The sequence below is a fragment of the Girardinichthys multiradiatus genome, chromosome Y (assembly GCF_021462225.1).
Source record: "Girardinichthys multiradiatus isolate DD_20200921_A chromosome Y, DD_fGirMul_XY1, whole genome shotgun sequence".
In the NCBI taxonomy this organism is placed as follows: domain Eukaryota; kingdom Metazoa; phylum Chordata; class Actinopteri; order Cyprinodontiformes; family Goodeidae; genus Girardinichthys; species Girardinichthys multiradiatus.
This window is the reverse complement of record NC_061818.1, coordinates 19,062,114-19,081,187: the sequence shown is the minus strand read 5'-3', so window position 1 is coordinate 19,081,187 and position 19,074 is coordinate 19,062,114. Positions and strand designations below refer to the sequence as shown.

The 19,074-nt window shown below is 39.4% G+C and overlaps 1 protein-coding gene across 1 annotated transcript in view; it reads right to left on the bottom strand.

Annotated features, from left to right (window-relative positions):
* Positions 1-19,074, bottom strand: part of LOC124864946 (voltage-dependent T-type calcium channel subunit alpha-1I-like) — a 142,274-nt gene that overhangs the window by 83,817 nt on the left and 39,383 nt on the right. Inside the window, exons 5-8 of the mRNA XM_047359888.1 lie at positions 15,514-15,862; positions 14,686-14,778; positions 10,057-10,321; positions 9,453-9,829 (exon numbers count right to left, since the gene is read on the bottom strand). Coding sequence (XP_047215844.1) covers positions 9,453-9,829; positions 10,057-10,321; positions 14,686-14,778; positions 15,514-15,862 — 1,084 coding nt within the window. The remainder of the gene's footprint in view (positions 1-9,452; positions 9,830-10,056; positions 10,322-14,685; positions 14,779-15,513; positions 15,863-19,074) is intronic.

Sequence of the window (19,074 nt, the reverse complement as noted above, 5' to 3'; positions counted from 1 at the left end):
CAAGGTTTGCTGTCCACCCGGGAGCTAGTCGGACCATCGCCGCTATAACCAGATGCTTCTGGTGGCCCACTCTACACCGGGACGTTAAGGACTATGTCTCTGCTTGTAGAACCTGTGCTCGTAATAAGACATCCAATCGGCCGCCTGCTGGCCTTCTGCAACCACCCCTGTTTCCTGTGGATGAAAAGGAGATTGCTGTTACCTCTGTACGACAGCACGTCCGGCGATGCAGACGGATCTGGGCGGCTACCACCAAGGCATTGCAGCGGTCTGCTGCAGCCAACAAGCACTACGCTGACAGACGACGGATCCCCGCTCCGGCCTATCACCCGGGTCAGCAGGTGTGGTTATCTACACGGACTGTTCCGCTCAAGTCTCTGTCCCGGAAGTTATCTCCCAGGTTCATCGGTCATTATGTTATTGACTCTGTGGTTAATCCTTCATCTGTACGTCTACGTTTGCCCCCTAGTTTCCGAGTCCATCCTGTGTTCCATGTATCTCAGATTAAGCCTGTCCAGTCCAGCACGCTTTGCCCCCCGGCCGTGCCCCCTCCACCCGCCCGGGAATTCCAAGGCCACCCGGCCTACTCAGTCCACCGGATCATGGCCTCCCGTCGACGGGGAAGGGGGTGGCAGTTCTTAGTGGATTGGGAGGGTTACGGTCCCGAGGATCGCCTCTGGGTTCCCCGGTCTTTCATCCTGGACTCTAGACTGATTCAGGACTTCTGGTCGTCCCAGGCCAGTTCGTCTGGACCGCCCGGAGGCGGTCGTTGAGGGGGAGGTGCTGTCAGATCCTGGTCATTTTTGCTTGCTACTAACCCTCTTCCACCAGTAGGGGCGTTAGGAGCTGAGTTCTGGGTGGTCAGGTGTTTCGCATGAGTGTCATCAGCTGGAGGACTATAAGAAGGAGGCGAGCCAGTACTTCGACGCCTGAGTGTTTTGCCTCTTCGTGGTATTTAACCTGGCCAATTCATGGAGTTGTTTCTCTGAGAAGATTCTGTTTTTGTACCTTGACTAATGTTTGTTTTTGTCTCAGGTTGATCAAGCCTCGTTCATGAGAGATATCAGAAGGAACTTACCAACAGTTTTTAAGGACTCTGGATTCTTGTTTTGTTCCGCTGGCAGCCAGATCTGACGTTGTCCTCACAGCTTCAAGCGAACCCTGTCCACCCTCCACCATAACTCTCAGGACTCACCTGCTACGGCAGTGTTGCATAGCCCGCCGCTCACCAGGATCACAACCTCTCTCCCTGGCGGACTTAACCCTACCCAATGTAAGCTTTCTCTATAGAGTATATTTGAGAATTTCAGTAGTGGTTCTTACCTGCGTCTGTTTTCCCTTGCAGTCTCTCTGCTACTTCTGTTTCCTTCACTTGAGCCTGAAAATAAAGTTTTCTTAAACGTTTCTCTGTTTAATTGTGTTTTTCTGCATGTGGGTCAAGTCGGCCTTAAACAATATGACAGTTTTTAATAACACAGTAAACAAGTAGGGTTTTAATGCTATTAATGAATTAATAAAAATAATTTTAAGAGTAATACTAACTTTCACAAACGTTATCATGGTAATCGATAACAATTGCAACCATTTCCTCCCTAAAGTACACACTTATACATATAACCAAAAACATAAGTATCAGTGCAACATTGAAGAGAGAACATTGCTATCTGCATAGTTTGAATACTTGCCATGATTTCACTGCAGACAGTCATTTACTCAACACTTTTCTTCTGTGTGTGCAGTTTGTAAAGAGTGATTTTTTAGTGTTTTATTTTTACTTGTTACCATGACAAAAGAATCTAGAAATCATGTTATTAAAGTAAATATTAAAAGTTATTGGCAGAAATGAGAACAGGTTCCATTTCTTACGTGTTACATTTATTTTGACCTTTTGATATTTTGAAAATGAAATAAGGAGAGACAACCTTTTATCATATGATCGGACATTTATTTGCCTTTTTCAAAAAAAAGAAACTCTCTTTTCACATTAGTTAAATTCAGATAACTCAATGAAATAATATGAATCTTAGCTATATTCTATTTGCACTCTTTGCACTATGTAACAATGACATGATACAGGTAGTTGTATTAGATTTAGGAAGGATAAATTAGATTGTTTCAGGAAAATAATTTCATCTACTAATATGATTTTATTCCCCCTCCACTTCCTGGCTATACTGAAACCCTTTAGATTTGCACTTTATCTTATTGCTTTCAAGACAGGTTTTGTATTTACAGAAACAAGGCTAGAAGAAACACATACCTGCCTACTTCATTTTTCCTAACAAATCTACAGCACCCTTCATATGTTTTTGGACCCTAGGTGTATAAATTCATAAAATTAATTATAATTTTATTATACTTTTATTGCAGCCGCATAAACCTAAGAAATTACCCTTAAATTGTTTCAAAAAATGTATTTCGGGGGGAAAAACAGAAGAAGCCATTCGTCCTTTTGGTTGTGATCAATGCTTCATGAACATATGTAAAATTGTTGGACTAGTAAATCAGGAGCTTTACTGTTTGGCTCAGCTATTTCTTCCACTCAATGGACCCGAGCAAGCCCTGTATCCCAGCAGATGAGACCCTAATCTGTCTGTCTGTCTCCTGCTTCATCCTAACATCGCTTGTTAACAAGATGCCAAAATGTTTGAACTTCTCCATTTAGGGTAGAGAAGGATCCTCAACCTGGAAAGAGCAAACAACCATTCTGACCACAGCTTTGGAGTTAGATGATGACTGCTTTACACTTAACTGCAAACCACAATAGTGCATACTGAAAGTCATGGCTTGAAGAAGCCAGTGGAATCACAACATTTACAAAAAGCAAATATAAAATATTGACATTTTCAACCCTCCACAACAGGACTATACCTTGATACCCTGTTAATGAACACCACAATCCATATTGAGGATGAGGGTCAGCCCTGGTAGAGTCTAATGCAAACATATCTCTTGCTTTGGATGTGCAAAGACCAGAGAGCACTAAAAAAGCAACTGAGTATCTTGCAGCACCACCAAAATACCTCAGAGGACACAGTTGTACACCTTTTCCAGACCCCATAACCCGCTAGTAGTGCCACAAAGTTAAGATTCTGGTGCTCTGTTCCACAGAGAAGCACAAAACCTCCATTGCTCTTAATGATTCAAATGTTTAAAATTTGGTCATAACCAGCTTTCCAACTCCCTAAAGCAAGCATTCACAGGAAGGCAGAAAAGTGTTATGTCTTGTTGGAGGATAATCCCCTGTCCCATTGTTTAAAAGAACATCCTATTGAGTTTGTGGCTTATTTTTTTTTTGTTTTACAAAATTACATCTTCTCAGTTTAACTAGCTATTTTTGTTGGTAATCTAGGTTGTACCAAATTAATCTGTAAAACATTTTTACAGATTGTTTTTCCTGTGTCGCTCAAAAAACATTTTGAATTTGGAGTATATATTTACTGTACAATGCACATATTTTCACTCCGTCAATGTTTGATCCAATTAACACTTTTTTCATTGTCAAGACCTCACTTTTATTTATTTGTGCACTTACTCCAAAAGCTCTGAGCCAGCAGAGATACTGATTGCTTTGGAACATTGCATTCAATTATTTAGATTGGCATACAGCACTATGGTGTCAACAGAGTGCGTTGGCGTGATCATTTCTCACTCCCCTCTCACTCTGACGAGTCACAGAAAGAAATATTGCAACAGCAGATGAGATTCCGACAGATGAGAGTGGGTGTAGATCATCAGTGCCACACAGTTTCTTCACAGAGGTATAAACATTTTGCTCAAAAGCAGACAAAACAGAGCCGGCTCTTTAACATTGGCCCTGACTCTTCAGAAGCAAACGAAGCAGGTGTCAGCGAGCAAGAGTGGAAAATGCCTGCCAAGAACACACATGCACATGCAAACACAATTTTTTGTCCAGCCTGTGTAAAACCAAACATATTATCTTTTTTTATACTTGCGTAAAGGCACCAATTGAAACACATCCAAGCAAAGACTCACAAGGTGTTACATAAGACAGCTTGATTCCTCTTTATTTCCCTCTCCAGTTCAGGCTATTCTTCTTTGTAGCCCTATTTCCTAATATTATCTCCACCTCACTCCACTTACTTCCCCCATTAAACCCCATTGTCAACCTCCCATTTCCATTTTTTCTGTGCCTCCCTGTTTTCCTTCCTACCATCCTTCCTGTCTTACCACAAGTGTCATATCTACTCTCTGAATCTTTTTTTGTTACCTCCCTTGGTTTCACCTACTGCCTCCCCTCTTCTCCCTCTGTCACCCACCCACTCACTCTCTGACAGTGTACAGAGTAGTTGCTTTCTTTTTCTCTCATCTCTGAAGAGTCTAAAAATAAACAAGGGGTTGTTGGGGAAGGTGGATCGGAGGGGAGACAAATGAGCAGAGGGGGGAGAGGAGAAAAGAGGCCTCCAAAGTGCAAAGGCAGGCGGAAGTTGCACAGAAGTTTTCAACTCTGTTCCTGGCGAGAATCTTTTTTTTTTTTGAACGAGTGTGGGCTTTTAAAAGAAGGAACTTATTTGGGAGCCCACACTGGCATTTGGACATAGACATCTTTATTGCTTTATTTGTGTATCTTGTGCATTTTTCTGCCTCCACAGTTTTTGCAGGTTGACAGAAACATATTCATTTAGTGTAAGTTATGTTCTGGATAAAAAGACCTTACCTCCAGCAAAAATCCTAAATAGAGGAATACCCAAGAGCCAAAGCCTTATGGACCACATTGACATATATGCATCTGACTTTATTTGCAATTTCAAATCCTTCACAAGAAATTAATTGCCCCTGGGTCGCAGCAGTGGAGCAGGGGTAAACTGTGCAACCCATGTTCAGAGGCTACAGTCCTCAATGGCTCTTCCTGTTGTCTCAAAGCCTTACGAACAGTTTTGTAATCTTTTTATTAGACTGATAGGTGTCAGTGACTTTGTTTTTTACCTGTTCTCAAAGATATTTTTAATCAGTACAGGATGTGTGGCTTTTAAAGATCTTTTAGCCTACTTCATGTTGTTAGATACTTTCTATTTGAGTTCTTGTTTCTACTGTAATTTGCCAGTAATCTGCAGTAATAAGGCCTTGGTTTAGCTATTCAGTTTTAGCTATTTAGGTTGGTTTGGATATGTGTTCTCTCTTAATAAATACATTCTGCTTTTTAATAAAGTTATTTTGATAATCTAATATAGACTGGTAAAAAAATAACACTTTTTAATCAGAGTACACTATAAAGTGAATTAATTGCCTGGAATTTTGATCTAGTCCGTTAAGTAGTGGGGGGGGGTTGTTAATCAGTGTCAGCTCTTTTATGAAATTAACAGCAGGTGCCGTAAAGGTGCAACAATGAGACCACCCCAAAAAAAGGAATGGTTTGCAGATGGACGTCACATACATGTTTTCCCCTCTAATTTTTTGACAGCTTTTTAGTAGTTTTGCATTTAGCCAGGGTCAGTTTTACTACTGGTACCATGAGGCGATACCTGGACCCTACAGAGGTTGCACAGGCAACTTCACCAGGATGGCATAGCAATATGTGCCATTGGTTTGCTGTGTCTCCCAGCACAAACTCAAGATTATTGAGGAGTTTCCAGGAGATAGGCAGTTACTCTAGAAGTGCTTGTCAAGGCCGTCAAAGGTCCTTAACCCATCATCAAAATCGTTATCTGCTGCTTTGTGCAAGGAGGAACATGATGAGTACTGCCAGAACCCGACAAATGCCCCTTTTCCACTAGCTCGATTTGGTCAGCCCGGAACAGCTCCGCACGGCTCTGCACGTTGTGTGTTGCATTTCCATAGACCCGGGTTTGCTCCGCTGAAAGGAACACCTACTGGAGGCACAGCACATGTGTCGTGCTGCATAACTGCAAATGAAACACCCAACCGCCAATGTAAAGAAGAAAAGACCGAAGCGCGTTACAAAAACAAGAAGTAACACGTCTATTGCCTGGGGATTAAATCTGCTGACTGCATTGACAATCAGATTTGATGAGTAGGATTTTGACATCTGTTTTATTATTATTATTATTAAAGATTTCACTTTCCCTTTAAGAGACTTGGAAAGATTTGAATTACGTCCCATTTTATTTCTAATAGTTGTTGCCTATATATTTATTCAGCTACCGCTGAATATTGCAGTCTCCTATAATTCCCAGAAAAGACTGTACCTCGTTGTTGCTCCAAGGGGTGACTTTTTCAGATAACTGTGCGGACTCCATCATATGTTTCTCTCACTTGCTTGAATACACGTTTGAAAATGCCGGTTGTTTTATTTTACGCTGGTCGACTCTTATGGCTGGCTGCGCCCACGGCCAATCAGTGAACAGCCGTTTGTTCACATCACGTACAGTACCGACTCGGCCTCGCTTAGCTCTGCTAAGAAGGAGGTACCAAAAAAGTAGGTACCGGTACTGAAATAACAGTAATGGAAATGCTTGCGAAGAGGCTACTTTAAGGATTCTAAAATATAACATATTTAAAATTATTTAACAATTTTTGGTTTGGTACATAATTGCATGTGTTCATTCACTGTTTTGATGCCTTCATTGAGAATCTACAGGGGTTGGACAATGAAACTGAAACACCTGTCATTTTAGTGTGTGAGGTTTCATGGCTAAATTGGACCAGCCTGGTAGCCAGTCTTCATTGATTGCACATTGCACCACTAAGAGCAGAGTGTGAAGGTTCAATTAGCAGGGTAAGAGCACAGTTTTGCTCAAAGTATTGAAATGCACACATTATGGGTGACATACCAGAGTTCGAAAGAGGACAAATTGTTGGTGCACGTCTTGCTGGCGCATCTGTGACCAAGGCAGCAGGTCTTTGTGATGTATCAAGAGCCACGGTATCCAGGGTAATGTCAGCATACCACCAAGAAGGACGAACCACATCCAACAGGATTAACTGTGGACGCAAGAGGAAGCTGTCTGAAAGGGATGTTCGGGTGCTAACCCGGATTGTATCCAAAAAACACGGCTGCCCAAATCACGGCAGAATTAAATGTGCACCTCAACCCTCCTGTTTCTACCAGAACTGTCCGTCGGGAGCTCCACGGGGTCAATATACACGGCCGGGCTGCTATAGCCAAACCTTTGGTCACTCATGCCAATGCCCAACGTCGGTTTCAATGGTGCAAGGAGCGCAAATCTTGGGCTGTGGACAATGTGAAACATGTATTGTTGTCTGATGAGTCCACCTTTACTGTTTTCCCCACATCCGGGAGAGTTACGGTGTGGAGAAGCCCCAAAGAAGCGTACCACCCAGACTGTTGCATGCCCAGAGTGAAGCATGGGGGTGGATCAGTGATGGTTTGGGATGCCATATCATGGCATTCCCTTGGCCCAATACTTGTGCTAGATGGGTGCATCACTGCCAAGGATTACTGAACCATTCTTGAGGACCATGTGCATCCAGTTGTTCAAACATTGTATCCTGAAGGCGGTGCCGTGTATCAGGATGACAACGCACCAATAAACACAGCAAGACTGGTGAAAGACTGGTTTGATGAACATGAAAGTGAAGTTGAACATCTCCCATGGCCTGCACAGTCACCAGATCTAAATATTATTGAGCCACTTTGGGGTGTTTTGGAGGAGCGAGTCAGGAAACGTTTTCCTCCACCAGTATCACGTAGTGACCTGGCCACTATCCTGCAAGAAGAATGGCTTAAAATCCCTCTGACCACTGTGCAGGACTTGTATATGTCATTCCCAAGACAAATTGATGCTGTATTGGCCGCAAAAGGAGGCCCTACACCATACTAATAAATTATTGTGGTCTAAAACCAGGTGTTTCAGTTTCATTGTCCAACCCCTGTATGTACAATGTAAATAGTCATAAACATAAAGAAAACCATTAAATGAGAAAGGCGTTCTAAACCTTTCGATGTATTCCTAACAGAGCACTTTGTTCTCAGACTGCAGGTTTACTGGTGGTTCCTAGAGTCTCTAGAAGTAGAATGGGATGCAGATCCTTTAGTTATCAGGCTCCTCTCCTGTGAAACCAACTCCCAGTTTTAGCCCGTGAGGCAGACACCCTGTCTTTTCTAAAGACTAGGCTTATAGATGGGGTGACCATGGTGATGTTGGTAGGGGAAACTTTCCTTTTTGACTTGGGTTATCCTGAGCTATCTCTGTAGTTATGCTGCTATAGGTTTAGGCTGCTGGAGGTCATAACGATCACTCTCTCTCACTCTGCTACATTCTCATACTACTCTCCAATTTTGCATTATTTGCTGTTATTTCAGCTTTTAACTTTATGTTCTCTCTCTGTTTTTGTCTTCCTAAAACCTATATCTGTCCTGGCTCTGTGTTTAATTGTGGCATATGCCTGGAGGGGGTCATTGGCTGAGCTGCTGCCAACAATTTAACGTTCTGCTTCTACAGATGATCACATGACCTTGTCTTATCTGTGTTTATCCCTGTCTCTCTCCTAGACATAGCTACTAGTTGAGCTTTCACTATGACTAAGTATACACGTATTCTCTTTCATACTCTAGACTTGAAAACTGGCTCAGAGTTAATCTGCTTAGCTGTCTTTCTCTCCTAGATGAAGCCTCTCAAGGAGCTACTACCATTATTTTTTACTTTTCTTTCCTATAAAGAGTACTCCTGCATCAGTGCTTCTGTGTTCTCTTTGTTCTGTTCTCTCAAACACCCAGTCGGTCATGGCAGATGGCTGCTCACACTGAGCCTGGTTCTGCTGGAGGTTTCTTCCTTTTAAAAGGGAGTTTTACGTTCCACTGTCGCTACATGCTCATACAAGAGGGGTTTTTGCCCTTAATAACCATTTTTACATTTGGAAAAACTCCCTTTTGTGAGGTACATGGGTGGCAGCATCACATTGTTTGAGTGTTTTGCTGCAGGATAGACTGGTGCACTTTACAAAATGGATGGCATCATGAGGAATGAAAATTATATGGAAATATTATATTATATACAAGCATCTCAAGGCATCAGTCAGGAAGTTAAAGTCTAGAGACAATTTGAGTTTTCGTAAAAGACAATGTCGCTGAGCATACTGCCAAATTAATTACAAAGTGATTTGAAGGCAACAAAGTAAAAAATCCCAATTGTGGAAATGGATCACAAAACCCAGATCTCAGTTCCAGAGAGAAGTTTTAGGCAGCATTGAAAAAGTTTCTGTGTGTAAGATAGCCTACAAACCAAACACCAGCTTTTCCTGATAAATAGGCCAAAATTCCAGCAAATATTGCGAGAAGCTTGTAGAATACATCTAAATTTGAAGTGAAATATCTATCATAATTATGGCATTTAGTAAAGGGAGAATCTGTGCATGTAAATGTATTTGTAACAAATTCATATTACACTTACCAATAATAAAACTCAGTGACCTGCTAGTCAAATATTATCAAACAAAATTTTGTTTAAATAGAACTTTAGTGCCTCTGAGACCTTAACATTCGCAGTGGATAGTAAGATTGGTCATCTTACCTGGTTGTGGTGCTCAATGCCCATGCTGATAGTGTTGATAAGAATTGCAATCATAATGCCTCTGCTGAAGTACTTGCTCTCCACAATACCCCAAAGTTTCCTTCTCATATCCTTCCAAAGATCCCTGCAACGTCCGAAGCACGTCCTCCTTTGCCTCCCCTCTCTGTCTTTCTTCTCATCCAAGTGGTTCTCCTCTTTGTCTGTTTCCTTCATGGCATCCTCTTCATTTTCATCCCCATTCTCCAAATGTCCTGCTGTCCTTGCACCTTCTTTCAGACATACAGGGCACTCCTCAGGGTTCTGGACAGTCAGGCTGATGGAGTTAGCTTGACCATGGGAGTCATGGTTCGTCTTGCTGTGTTGTGGACATTTGTGTGCTGTAGGGATACAACAGCACAGGTATGTATGCTATCTAGTGTTGAACACTGAACAGCTATCTAGTCTTGAATACATTCTTGAGCAGTCACATGAACCAGAAATCCTTTATTTAATCTGTCAAAAAGAATGTGTTTAATTTCTCGTTAGTAATTTGCCTCTTACTTACATCTATGGTGCCTCAAATTATGTCGATCTCCATTTACATTCCCTCCACTTCGCCTGTTACCCCTGCCTGCGCTAGCTGGAGCAGGCTTCCCTCTCAGAGTGTAATAGAGGGCTGCCGATCTCCTCTTGGCCTTGCGAAGGACGTGGCAGACCAGCTGGAAGATCTCTTCATAGCAGTCTCCCGGCTCAGCCATGCTAGCTAAGGTGGAGGAGGACAGGCACTGTGCCCTTTGCTCCTGCATCAGCTGGTGCTCCCGCTGTTTGGTTTCTGAGAACTGAGTGGCGATGACCACCAGGCACAGGTTGATCATGAAGAATGAACCAATCTGAATGAGATGGGATAAAAAGTCAAATTCTGCATGAATATAAAAGATGATATAGAAGAAGATTCAGGGTAAAAAGGTAAATTAGTGTTAGAGTTCATGCTAAGCATGTAGACCTGAACTGCTGCTGTGTGTAAGAGGCCAAAAATCAAGTGATAATTTGTTTAACCAACATGCAAAGAACAAAGATGTGAAGAATGGGACTTTTCCAAGGGTAAATGCATACTTGTTTGTACAAGCTCTCACACTTGATGATTCCAATTGTGGAAATCTTCCACACATGCTGAAGGTCTCTGAGGTCTGGCGTCCTATCAAACCAAGGCTGACTGGAGGAGACAGACAGAGCCAGCACATGCCCAAGGCAAAGTTCAGTGTCTGGCTTTCAATCTCTTTCCTTCTGTTCTCTGACTTGAATTTAAAATATTTTTGAAATTAGACATCAGTGAGTATAAATGAAGATTACCAATTAGGATTTTGTTTAGCTAACTTGTGCAGTCTTTGAGGGTTCATGAACCGGCTCTTAACTTTGGTCTGAGTTGTAATCTAGTGATTTGGTAAATGTTTTATAGACACATATTAAGAAACTAAAAATTATACAATAAAATGGTTGTTTAACCTGGCTAAAATATTTTTTTCTAAACTAGACAATAAATGACACATTAACATATTGATCAAAAGATGCAGTCCACTGTCATCATATTATCCTGTTCACATAAATATTAAACATTACACTGATTTGTGACACTAGTTTGTAACACCAAAACTTTAAATATAGACAGAGGTCTAGGTAAAAATAAATCTGGTGTCTGTAAAGGATGTTGGATTTTTATGGTCATTGTTTGGGAAAAACTGAACTTCATAATATTAGATATTAATAGGTAGAAAACTCCCCAATTTGACTGTACGTTTTCTGTATTGAAATTTGAAAATTAGTTAAATACAGTGCCTTGCACCCCTTAAATTTTTCCATATTTTGTAACTTTGCTCCACAAACTATAAAATATTTTACTGGAACTGTATGAGATAACCAACACAAAATAGGGCATGTTTGTCATTCTTCTTGGCAAATTCAAGCTCAGTCCCGCAGGCAGGACTAATGGCTTTCTTTCAACAATAACTTCTATCTGGCCATTTTTCTGGAAAGGTCAAGATATACTTGAAACCAAAACTTGTCCTGTCAACAGATTCACCCACCAAAGCTGTGGTTCTCTGCAGGTCCTCAAGAGTTAATATGGGCCTTTTGCTGCTTCTCTGATCAAAGATTTCCCTTGACAGCCTGACAAACCAAAAACCCAGACTGCTGGACAAAGAGCAACACTCAGTAAGCTTCTTATAACCTTTAAATTGTTTCTTACTTTCTGTCTTTCCAAAAACGATATATGTTTGCCAAAAAATGCAGATGGACATAAACACATCTTGAAGGCCAAAACATTTGGAACAGGCATGCTCAATAAAAGATCCATGCTTACAAAATCCAAAACTAATGGCCTTCTACTTCTAGACTTTTATCTGCAACGATCAAAGATTTAGGGCAGAGATATTTACAGAGAGAAACACATGAATAGGAAATGTAGATGGGAGGTGGAAAGAAAGGAGGAGAGACACCCATCTGTGGTCTGTGGGTCAAAGCAGGTCTGCAGGTGTGGGAGGCTTTGATTTCCCTCCCGGCTTGCATCTGTGTGAGTGTCTATTCTGTGATTCTGTACAGCAGACAGCTTTAAGCATAATCAGGGGGAGCAGTTGATCACACATTTAGATGATCACCACATTATAAATGCATGCATGCAAAGACATAAACACACACCAATATGCACACATCTTAAAGCATGTAGGAGCTCACAAAAACAAATAATAATAGTAACCCAAGCTTACTGTAGAACATGTTTATAAATTGTGTTGTTGCTGTCACATACAATTTAATGCTTTAGAGCTGTTTCTTATTGCAAACTTGACAGATACCTGAAACATCTTGGCATTCACCCTTTAGCATGTACTTTTATTGAGTCACTCTCTTCACTATGTCAGTTTTTCAGTACAGTTTTTCATTGTATGAAGTGTCATGCAGAAATTAATTTCTTTGTTTAACATGATGGAGGACAAACTACAACTAAATTGTGCAACCCTGAAAACACTCCTCATTTAACAGACTTCAACGGGAAGGCAATACAATAACTGAAAAGGGACATTTTAAACTCATTTCAAATGGGACGATATGATTTCTAGAGGATTCTGAACTTTTGAATATACAGTTGGATCAAAATGAAACAGCTAATCATTTGAATGACCCCAATACTACAGTTTGTTTTTAAAGGCATGTGTATCTTTTAAATTAGGCTGTTTCATTAAAAATACACAAACCCTTAAAGTGATCATACTCTTGTGCATTTGTGGTAGACCAAAATTTATAAAGGGGAAAAAAATATTTTTGTGAAATTTTTAATTTTAGAAATGAGATCAGAGACAAAGAATGCATTTAACAGGTAGAAAATCTGAAGGAGAAAGGACAATGAAAAATATGGAAACAGTCTCTCTGATCCTACAAAACAAAAAGGGCTTGTGCATGGGAACAAAAATCTTGTGTAACTTCAAGAAATATTTCAAAACCTGGCAGAGCTTTTTTTTTGAAGTTTTTAGTAGTAGTACAGTTTTTTATAGAACCTGGGACATTTGCTGCATATCTTACCCCCTTCTCTTTCTGCCTATTTCCTGTTTGGTTGCTTTGAAATAAAGGTTACTAGTGCCACAAAAAACAAACAAACAAACAAAAAAAAACCTAAAACATGCAAAGCCAAAGAAAATTGTCAACCAAACTGTCCAATTGTGGATGTTCAAAGCGAAAAATCGGACGACAAAAATAACATGATGTTAAGAATTTCACTCAAAAAGGTTAGAAACAAAATTATGAAAACAGCAAATGGTGCACCTGTGTTAAGTTGATTTGCACATTGAATGTGGTCTCATTTTACCTTTTATTGTTATTTTAGAGAATACTATTATTCTCTAAAATAATTTCTTCTTTAAATATTCTTGTTGTCAGTGTCAGTTTTTTTTCTCGTACTTTAATTTTAAATTTGTATTTACAACATAATATCTGTTAAACCTGCTTACAGAAAATGCAACATCTGGGACTTGTATTGTACCTCTCTTGTAGCACATAGGGACTTAATCCTGTTTACAGTCAGCCAAAAGGACACAGTGAATAAAACAACCTTCATTACAGTTCCATCTGGCAATGTATGAAAAACATCTGCTAAAGCTCTTGCAGAAAGTGAATACATTACGTTCTTTCTTAGGACATTTCAAGTCGATCCTCCACTCCTATTTGCCTTACTCAGCATTATGTAACTTACAGGTATTTTCCTCCGTCCTTTAAATATTGATTGTAGATTGTATTTTATGATGCTATTTTATTTAAATGACCTATCAATGCTTAAATTAAAGCCCTGAGTCAATATAGTGCTCAGTAGAACACAAAGAATCACAATACATCAATTATGGATAAAAAGCATTAAAGGTTCTGTGGGGCGCTTAATATCATTGTCCAACCTATTGTAGTCAATCACTTCTGTTGAAATGTTCTGTATAATCAAAAAGTTTGGGTTCTAATTTATCTCTCCATCATGATGCAGTTCGGTTCACTTAAGGGTAAACAAAGTGCGATTCAATCTGACAGAACAAAGCAACGAAATGATGTCTGCCAATTCTAGTGAATTTTTGTTCTTCATTTGTGGCCCTACTGGCCTTTATTTTGTAAGATGACCGATGGGAAATGGGTTGTAGAGAGAGAGAGGAGAAGACATGCAATTACATGTTTGGCACATCAAACAACACTGATGTTCACCAAAAAGACATTACACCCTCAGCGAAACATGGTGGTGGCAGCATCATGCTCTGGATTTACTTTTCTTCAAATGCAACTGAGGTTGGTGAACTTATGAATAGTTTTAAATTGTAGTTAGCTTAGACTGAAAGCCTTTATCTGTCTACGGAATGCTAAAGAGTCAAGGCAACAAAACAATGACAATGAAATGTGTGTTTTAGAATGGGCCTGCTAGAGTCCAGAACTACTTTAAACAGAAAACCTGTGGCGGTCACTTGACAAGAGATGTCTTGACAATCTGATAGATTTGCATAACATCTCCAACAGAGTTGGCAAATATTACCAAGTCAAGATGTTGCATGCTAATAAAATCCCATAAAAAAGATTGAATGCAAAAACTGACTAGAGAAACTAGATCTCTGTAAGCGTTTGCTAAATAAAACACTGATTTGCCCCCAGTGGAAAAGATGACACATTTCTTTTAACTGTAGCATTTAACCCTTTAATCAAGCATAGCCCATACTGTATTTTTACTGCTGCTACTTACAATGATGAGTAGAATGAAGTAGATGAAGTTGTAAAAGGAGTGGGCGTCCATCACATAATACATGATCTCAACCCAGCCCTCCAATGTTATCACCTGGAGAAATAGATAGAGACATTTTCCGGACAAATTTTGTTTAATTTGTAAATTTTTAGAATACAGTAATACAGAACAGTATTCATTAATTTATGAATATACAACATATATACACTACCGGTCAAAAGTTTTAAATACACTTTCTCACTTAAAGGGTCTCTTTATTTTCATGACTATTTAAAAGGCAGTTTTTGACCAAAGGCAACAAAACTGTGAATGAACACACATGGAATTATGTAGTAAACAATAAGTGTGAACTAACTCTGAACATTTTTATATTTTACATTTTTACAAAGTAGCCACCCTTTGTTTTGATGACTGCTTTGATCACTTGGCATTATATCCCTGAGCTTCATGAGGTGGTCACCTGAAATGGTTTTCCAAAGAGCCTTGAAAGAACTTCCCAGAGTGACATTGAGTGAGAGCCAAAAGCTAATATTTCAGTCATCACAGCAAATGGCGGCTAGTTTAAGGAATCTAAAATATAAAATATATTTGAAGTTATTTTTCAATTTTTTGTTAGCTACATAATTCCTTATGTGTTCATTTACTGTTTTGAGATCTTCAGTGAGAATCTACGTACAATGTAGATAAACCGGTAGTGATGATGACCGGCTATGATCGGTAGTGTGTATATATATATATATATATATATATATATATAGAGAGAGAGAGAGAGAGAGAGAGAGAGAGACAGACAGATGTTTTTTTTTTTTTTATAAAAAAGGGATTTACCTGAAAAATGACTATCCAGGCATATACAATGTTGTCAAAGTTGATTGCTCCTTTGTGGGGGTTATTGTTTCCAGTATGGCACCTAGTATAATACTGGTTCCAATTAATGCACAGACCCAGAGCTTCACCAGCACCACTGCCATTAGACAGTGGCTCAGGACTCAGGCCCAAAGATTGTCTGTGCAGAGCATCTTCCTTATCCAGACAACATATGCGTCCTCCTTCCCGCCTTGCTGGCACATCGGAACATGACATAATACCGTTATCAGAAGCCAGAGAGCAGATGAAGGGCCGCTCATCATCCTCCTCTGGTCGGTAGTAGGGAGCTGGCAGCGTCATACCAGAAGGTCTGTGAGGAAAAGTAAGGTTATAAATCTAAAGGTTAAGGTTAAAAATACGAATAAGTTGAATGCTGTTAGATTTTTAACCTGTATCACAACTTGTTTTACGGTTTTCACAGAGATTCAATTTAAAAGGGCAAGATTGAGAAAGAAACAAGATGGAAAAATGGTTATGAGACATTTTGCGGGGAGCTTGCTTTCAAGCAATCTCCCCAAAGTATTATAAATAATAAAAAAGTGAAATTGATACTGAAAGTATCACTCTCACTTGAACATGTAAGCATAACCTTTCTTTATATATAAAACAACAGTTTTTGACATAAACATTTTATTTTATTTTATAACATTTTTGTAGGAACACGCTATGTTTGTTCCTACAAAAATTAAATAAAACTTTTCAATCGTTTATGTAGAACAACATCCAATAAAAAAAATAGAAGTTTTTTAGAATTTAACCACTATTTTACAACTTTACCTGACCTACTAAAGAGCAAATAAAAACAAGCGAGCACTGTGATCTAAACTGGGGACAGTTCAGCAATGGTCATCCCATCTTCCTTATTTAAGCGTGTGGATCTCATTTGACTTGGAGTGTTATAGTCGTGCATGTTATTTATTTCAAGTTGTAGGGTTTTCAAAGATATAGGATTTTAATGAGTGCCAAGAGGTCCTCTATCAGTATGTTAGGAAATCAGGATTTTTACATTGTGTAAATGCTGACGCTTTTTGCTCCAGGCCCAAATGAGTTTTGGATTTGGGATTTGGGAAACCTGTGTGTGGATATCATTTTAGATGAATACAGTAGCTGTCATGTTTGCTATGTTGTGAAGGCCCCAAGTACAGACTAACAGGTAAACTTAGTTCTTTAATAATAAACAAAAGATAACTTACAGGTGAACAACAGGGCAGACAGGACATGGAGCACAAATGGATTAACAAGCAGAAAAACTAAGGCATTGGAGTATGGGGCACTTTAATGGAAGAACAGGGAACAATGACAAGTCAGGAGCTTAAATACAGAGACTGGCGTGGAAGATGACAAAGTAACCAAATGAGCTAATCAGAGGAGATGTGGAGCAGCTGAGGCAGAATGAAAGCAGGGAAGCTGAGGGAGGGTGACCAATTAATACAAATATGAGCTGAGCTGAGACACAAACAATCAAACCAAAGGGAAAAATCTAACAGAGATCTAACTGAAATAATTACAAATGTACAAAGAACAGAAAATAGGAATAAGCTAAGAAACTATACACAAAGGAATGGATTTTACAGAGCAACACATAGAGAACATAAACAACAGGAAATTGTGAAACAGAGACACAGAAGAAACCAAACAATCTATATATAATGCCAGTATCTTAACACTTGTATATAACTTTTTAATCAAGCTAAAATAATAAATAAGAAAGCTGAAGAAATACTGCTGCAATTAATAAAAAAAATGCAACCCATAACTAAAATGAGTAACAACATTTAGGGAAATCAGGAAGCAAATTGAAATTCAGGGTAATTTCACCAGTAGTATCTGGTGTCTATGTGTCACTTCATACCTATTTTGAACAAAGTGTCATTTTGTTCAGTTTTTCTTTTTCTTATTTCAAACTGCAGCTGAAATATTATGAGGAAAATGTGGAAGAGTTATGGAGCATTTTTATCTGAACTCATTCATTTACTCTCCTTGTCATTTTTCAGTCTGTCCCTTCCAATTATTGCACCCGACATCCTTACTCCAGGATTTTCCAACTTCCCAATCCTCTCTGCTTCTTGTTGATTTCTGTCTTTTATTTGATTTTTGATCCTTTTGATCTAATACCTTCTTCTTCTGCCAACAGCAGGGCAGATAATAAAATATTAGAGTACCTCAGCTATGTGCTTCAGGAATTCCAACAGCACAGAAGCATGCCATAATCAATACTAGGACTGTTTGTTCAGTGCTTTGAGACGTCCTATAAAGACTAGCTTAAAACGTTTTAAAAAGCATGCATTGCAGTCACATCGCAGAAACTACAACACAATGGGTGATTAAAAAACACATAGAACTGCACAACAGATTGAATCTTAATTATCATCACAATATCAGTGTATGCAGTATCACAACTGTAAAAGACTGCTTGGTTGCTGTTCTTGGTTGGCTATTATATTTTATTCTCACTTTGCCTTCTGGATGCATGTCCACTACCCTCAATGCCCACCACCAACATTAATTTGTCACAAACATGCTACAGAGAGCACTGATGACATCATGTCAACTGACAAGAAAAAAACAGTAAAAAAATGTGGCTGTAATCAAATAATCAAATACCAATATTGTTATTGCAATATTCAACATTACCCCAATTTTAATTTTTCCTTATACCATTCAGCCCTAAATGGACATAAAAGATGAATGTCTAGACAGCCTGTCGATTTACTTTGAAGCCTAGATCCCGCCATAATGTACCCTTGTCCAGAACCTAGGTTTTTTTTTGTTGTAGAAAATATTTCTGAAAGTCTTTTTCTGAAACGTCATGAGTTGGGATCACAACTTTTTCCAGAGATCAATGGTTGAGAGCTGAGGTACACTCTGGATAATTTTCCGGCCTTTGCAGTGCACTGATTATATATGTATACAAAGAGAGGCTAGGCAGATAGCTGAGGTACATGATAGGAGTGATCGGTATGGGCAACGTATTTGTTAGCCAGGGTGCTCATGCTCACTGTGGTTACTCATGCTCCTATGTTTTCATTTTTTTGCTTTATGTGATGCAATGCATGTTTTTGTGTGTGTATGGTAACTAAAATGGACAACTACAGGTACAGAATAATATGGACGTATTGTTTTTGAGGAGGACGTGCATGGTCAGGTGGCCAAGTGAAGGTGCTCATAATGTGAAGTGCTTGAATTTAAGGCAAGGGCAACAGAGTCACTACCCAGATGTGAATTATAGCTTAAATAGCTTCAACAATGCTGCTATTTCCCTGCTTATGTTTGCTTTTTGGATAACCTTAATTACATCTACAAGCACACAAGCAGCATGTCAACCTGCAGGTAAGAATGGGCTGTGCTTTGGTTTTGAACCTGCTCTACAGCAACCCCTGACTCTGTAATCCAGCTGAATGTGCTGACAATGAAACAGTAGCTATGCTACATGATAGTCTAAGATAAAATCTTCTAAACTGCTTAACAGATGCCTGACAGTGTATCAGTTTTCCAGTATGTTTGAGGTAAGTGTTTTCAAAA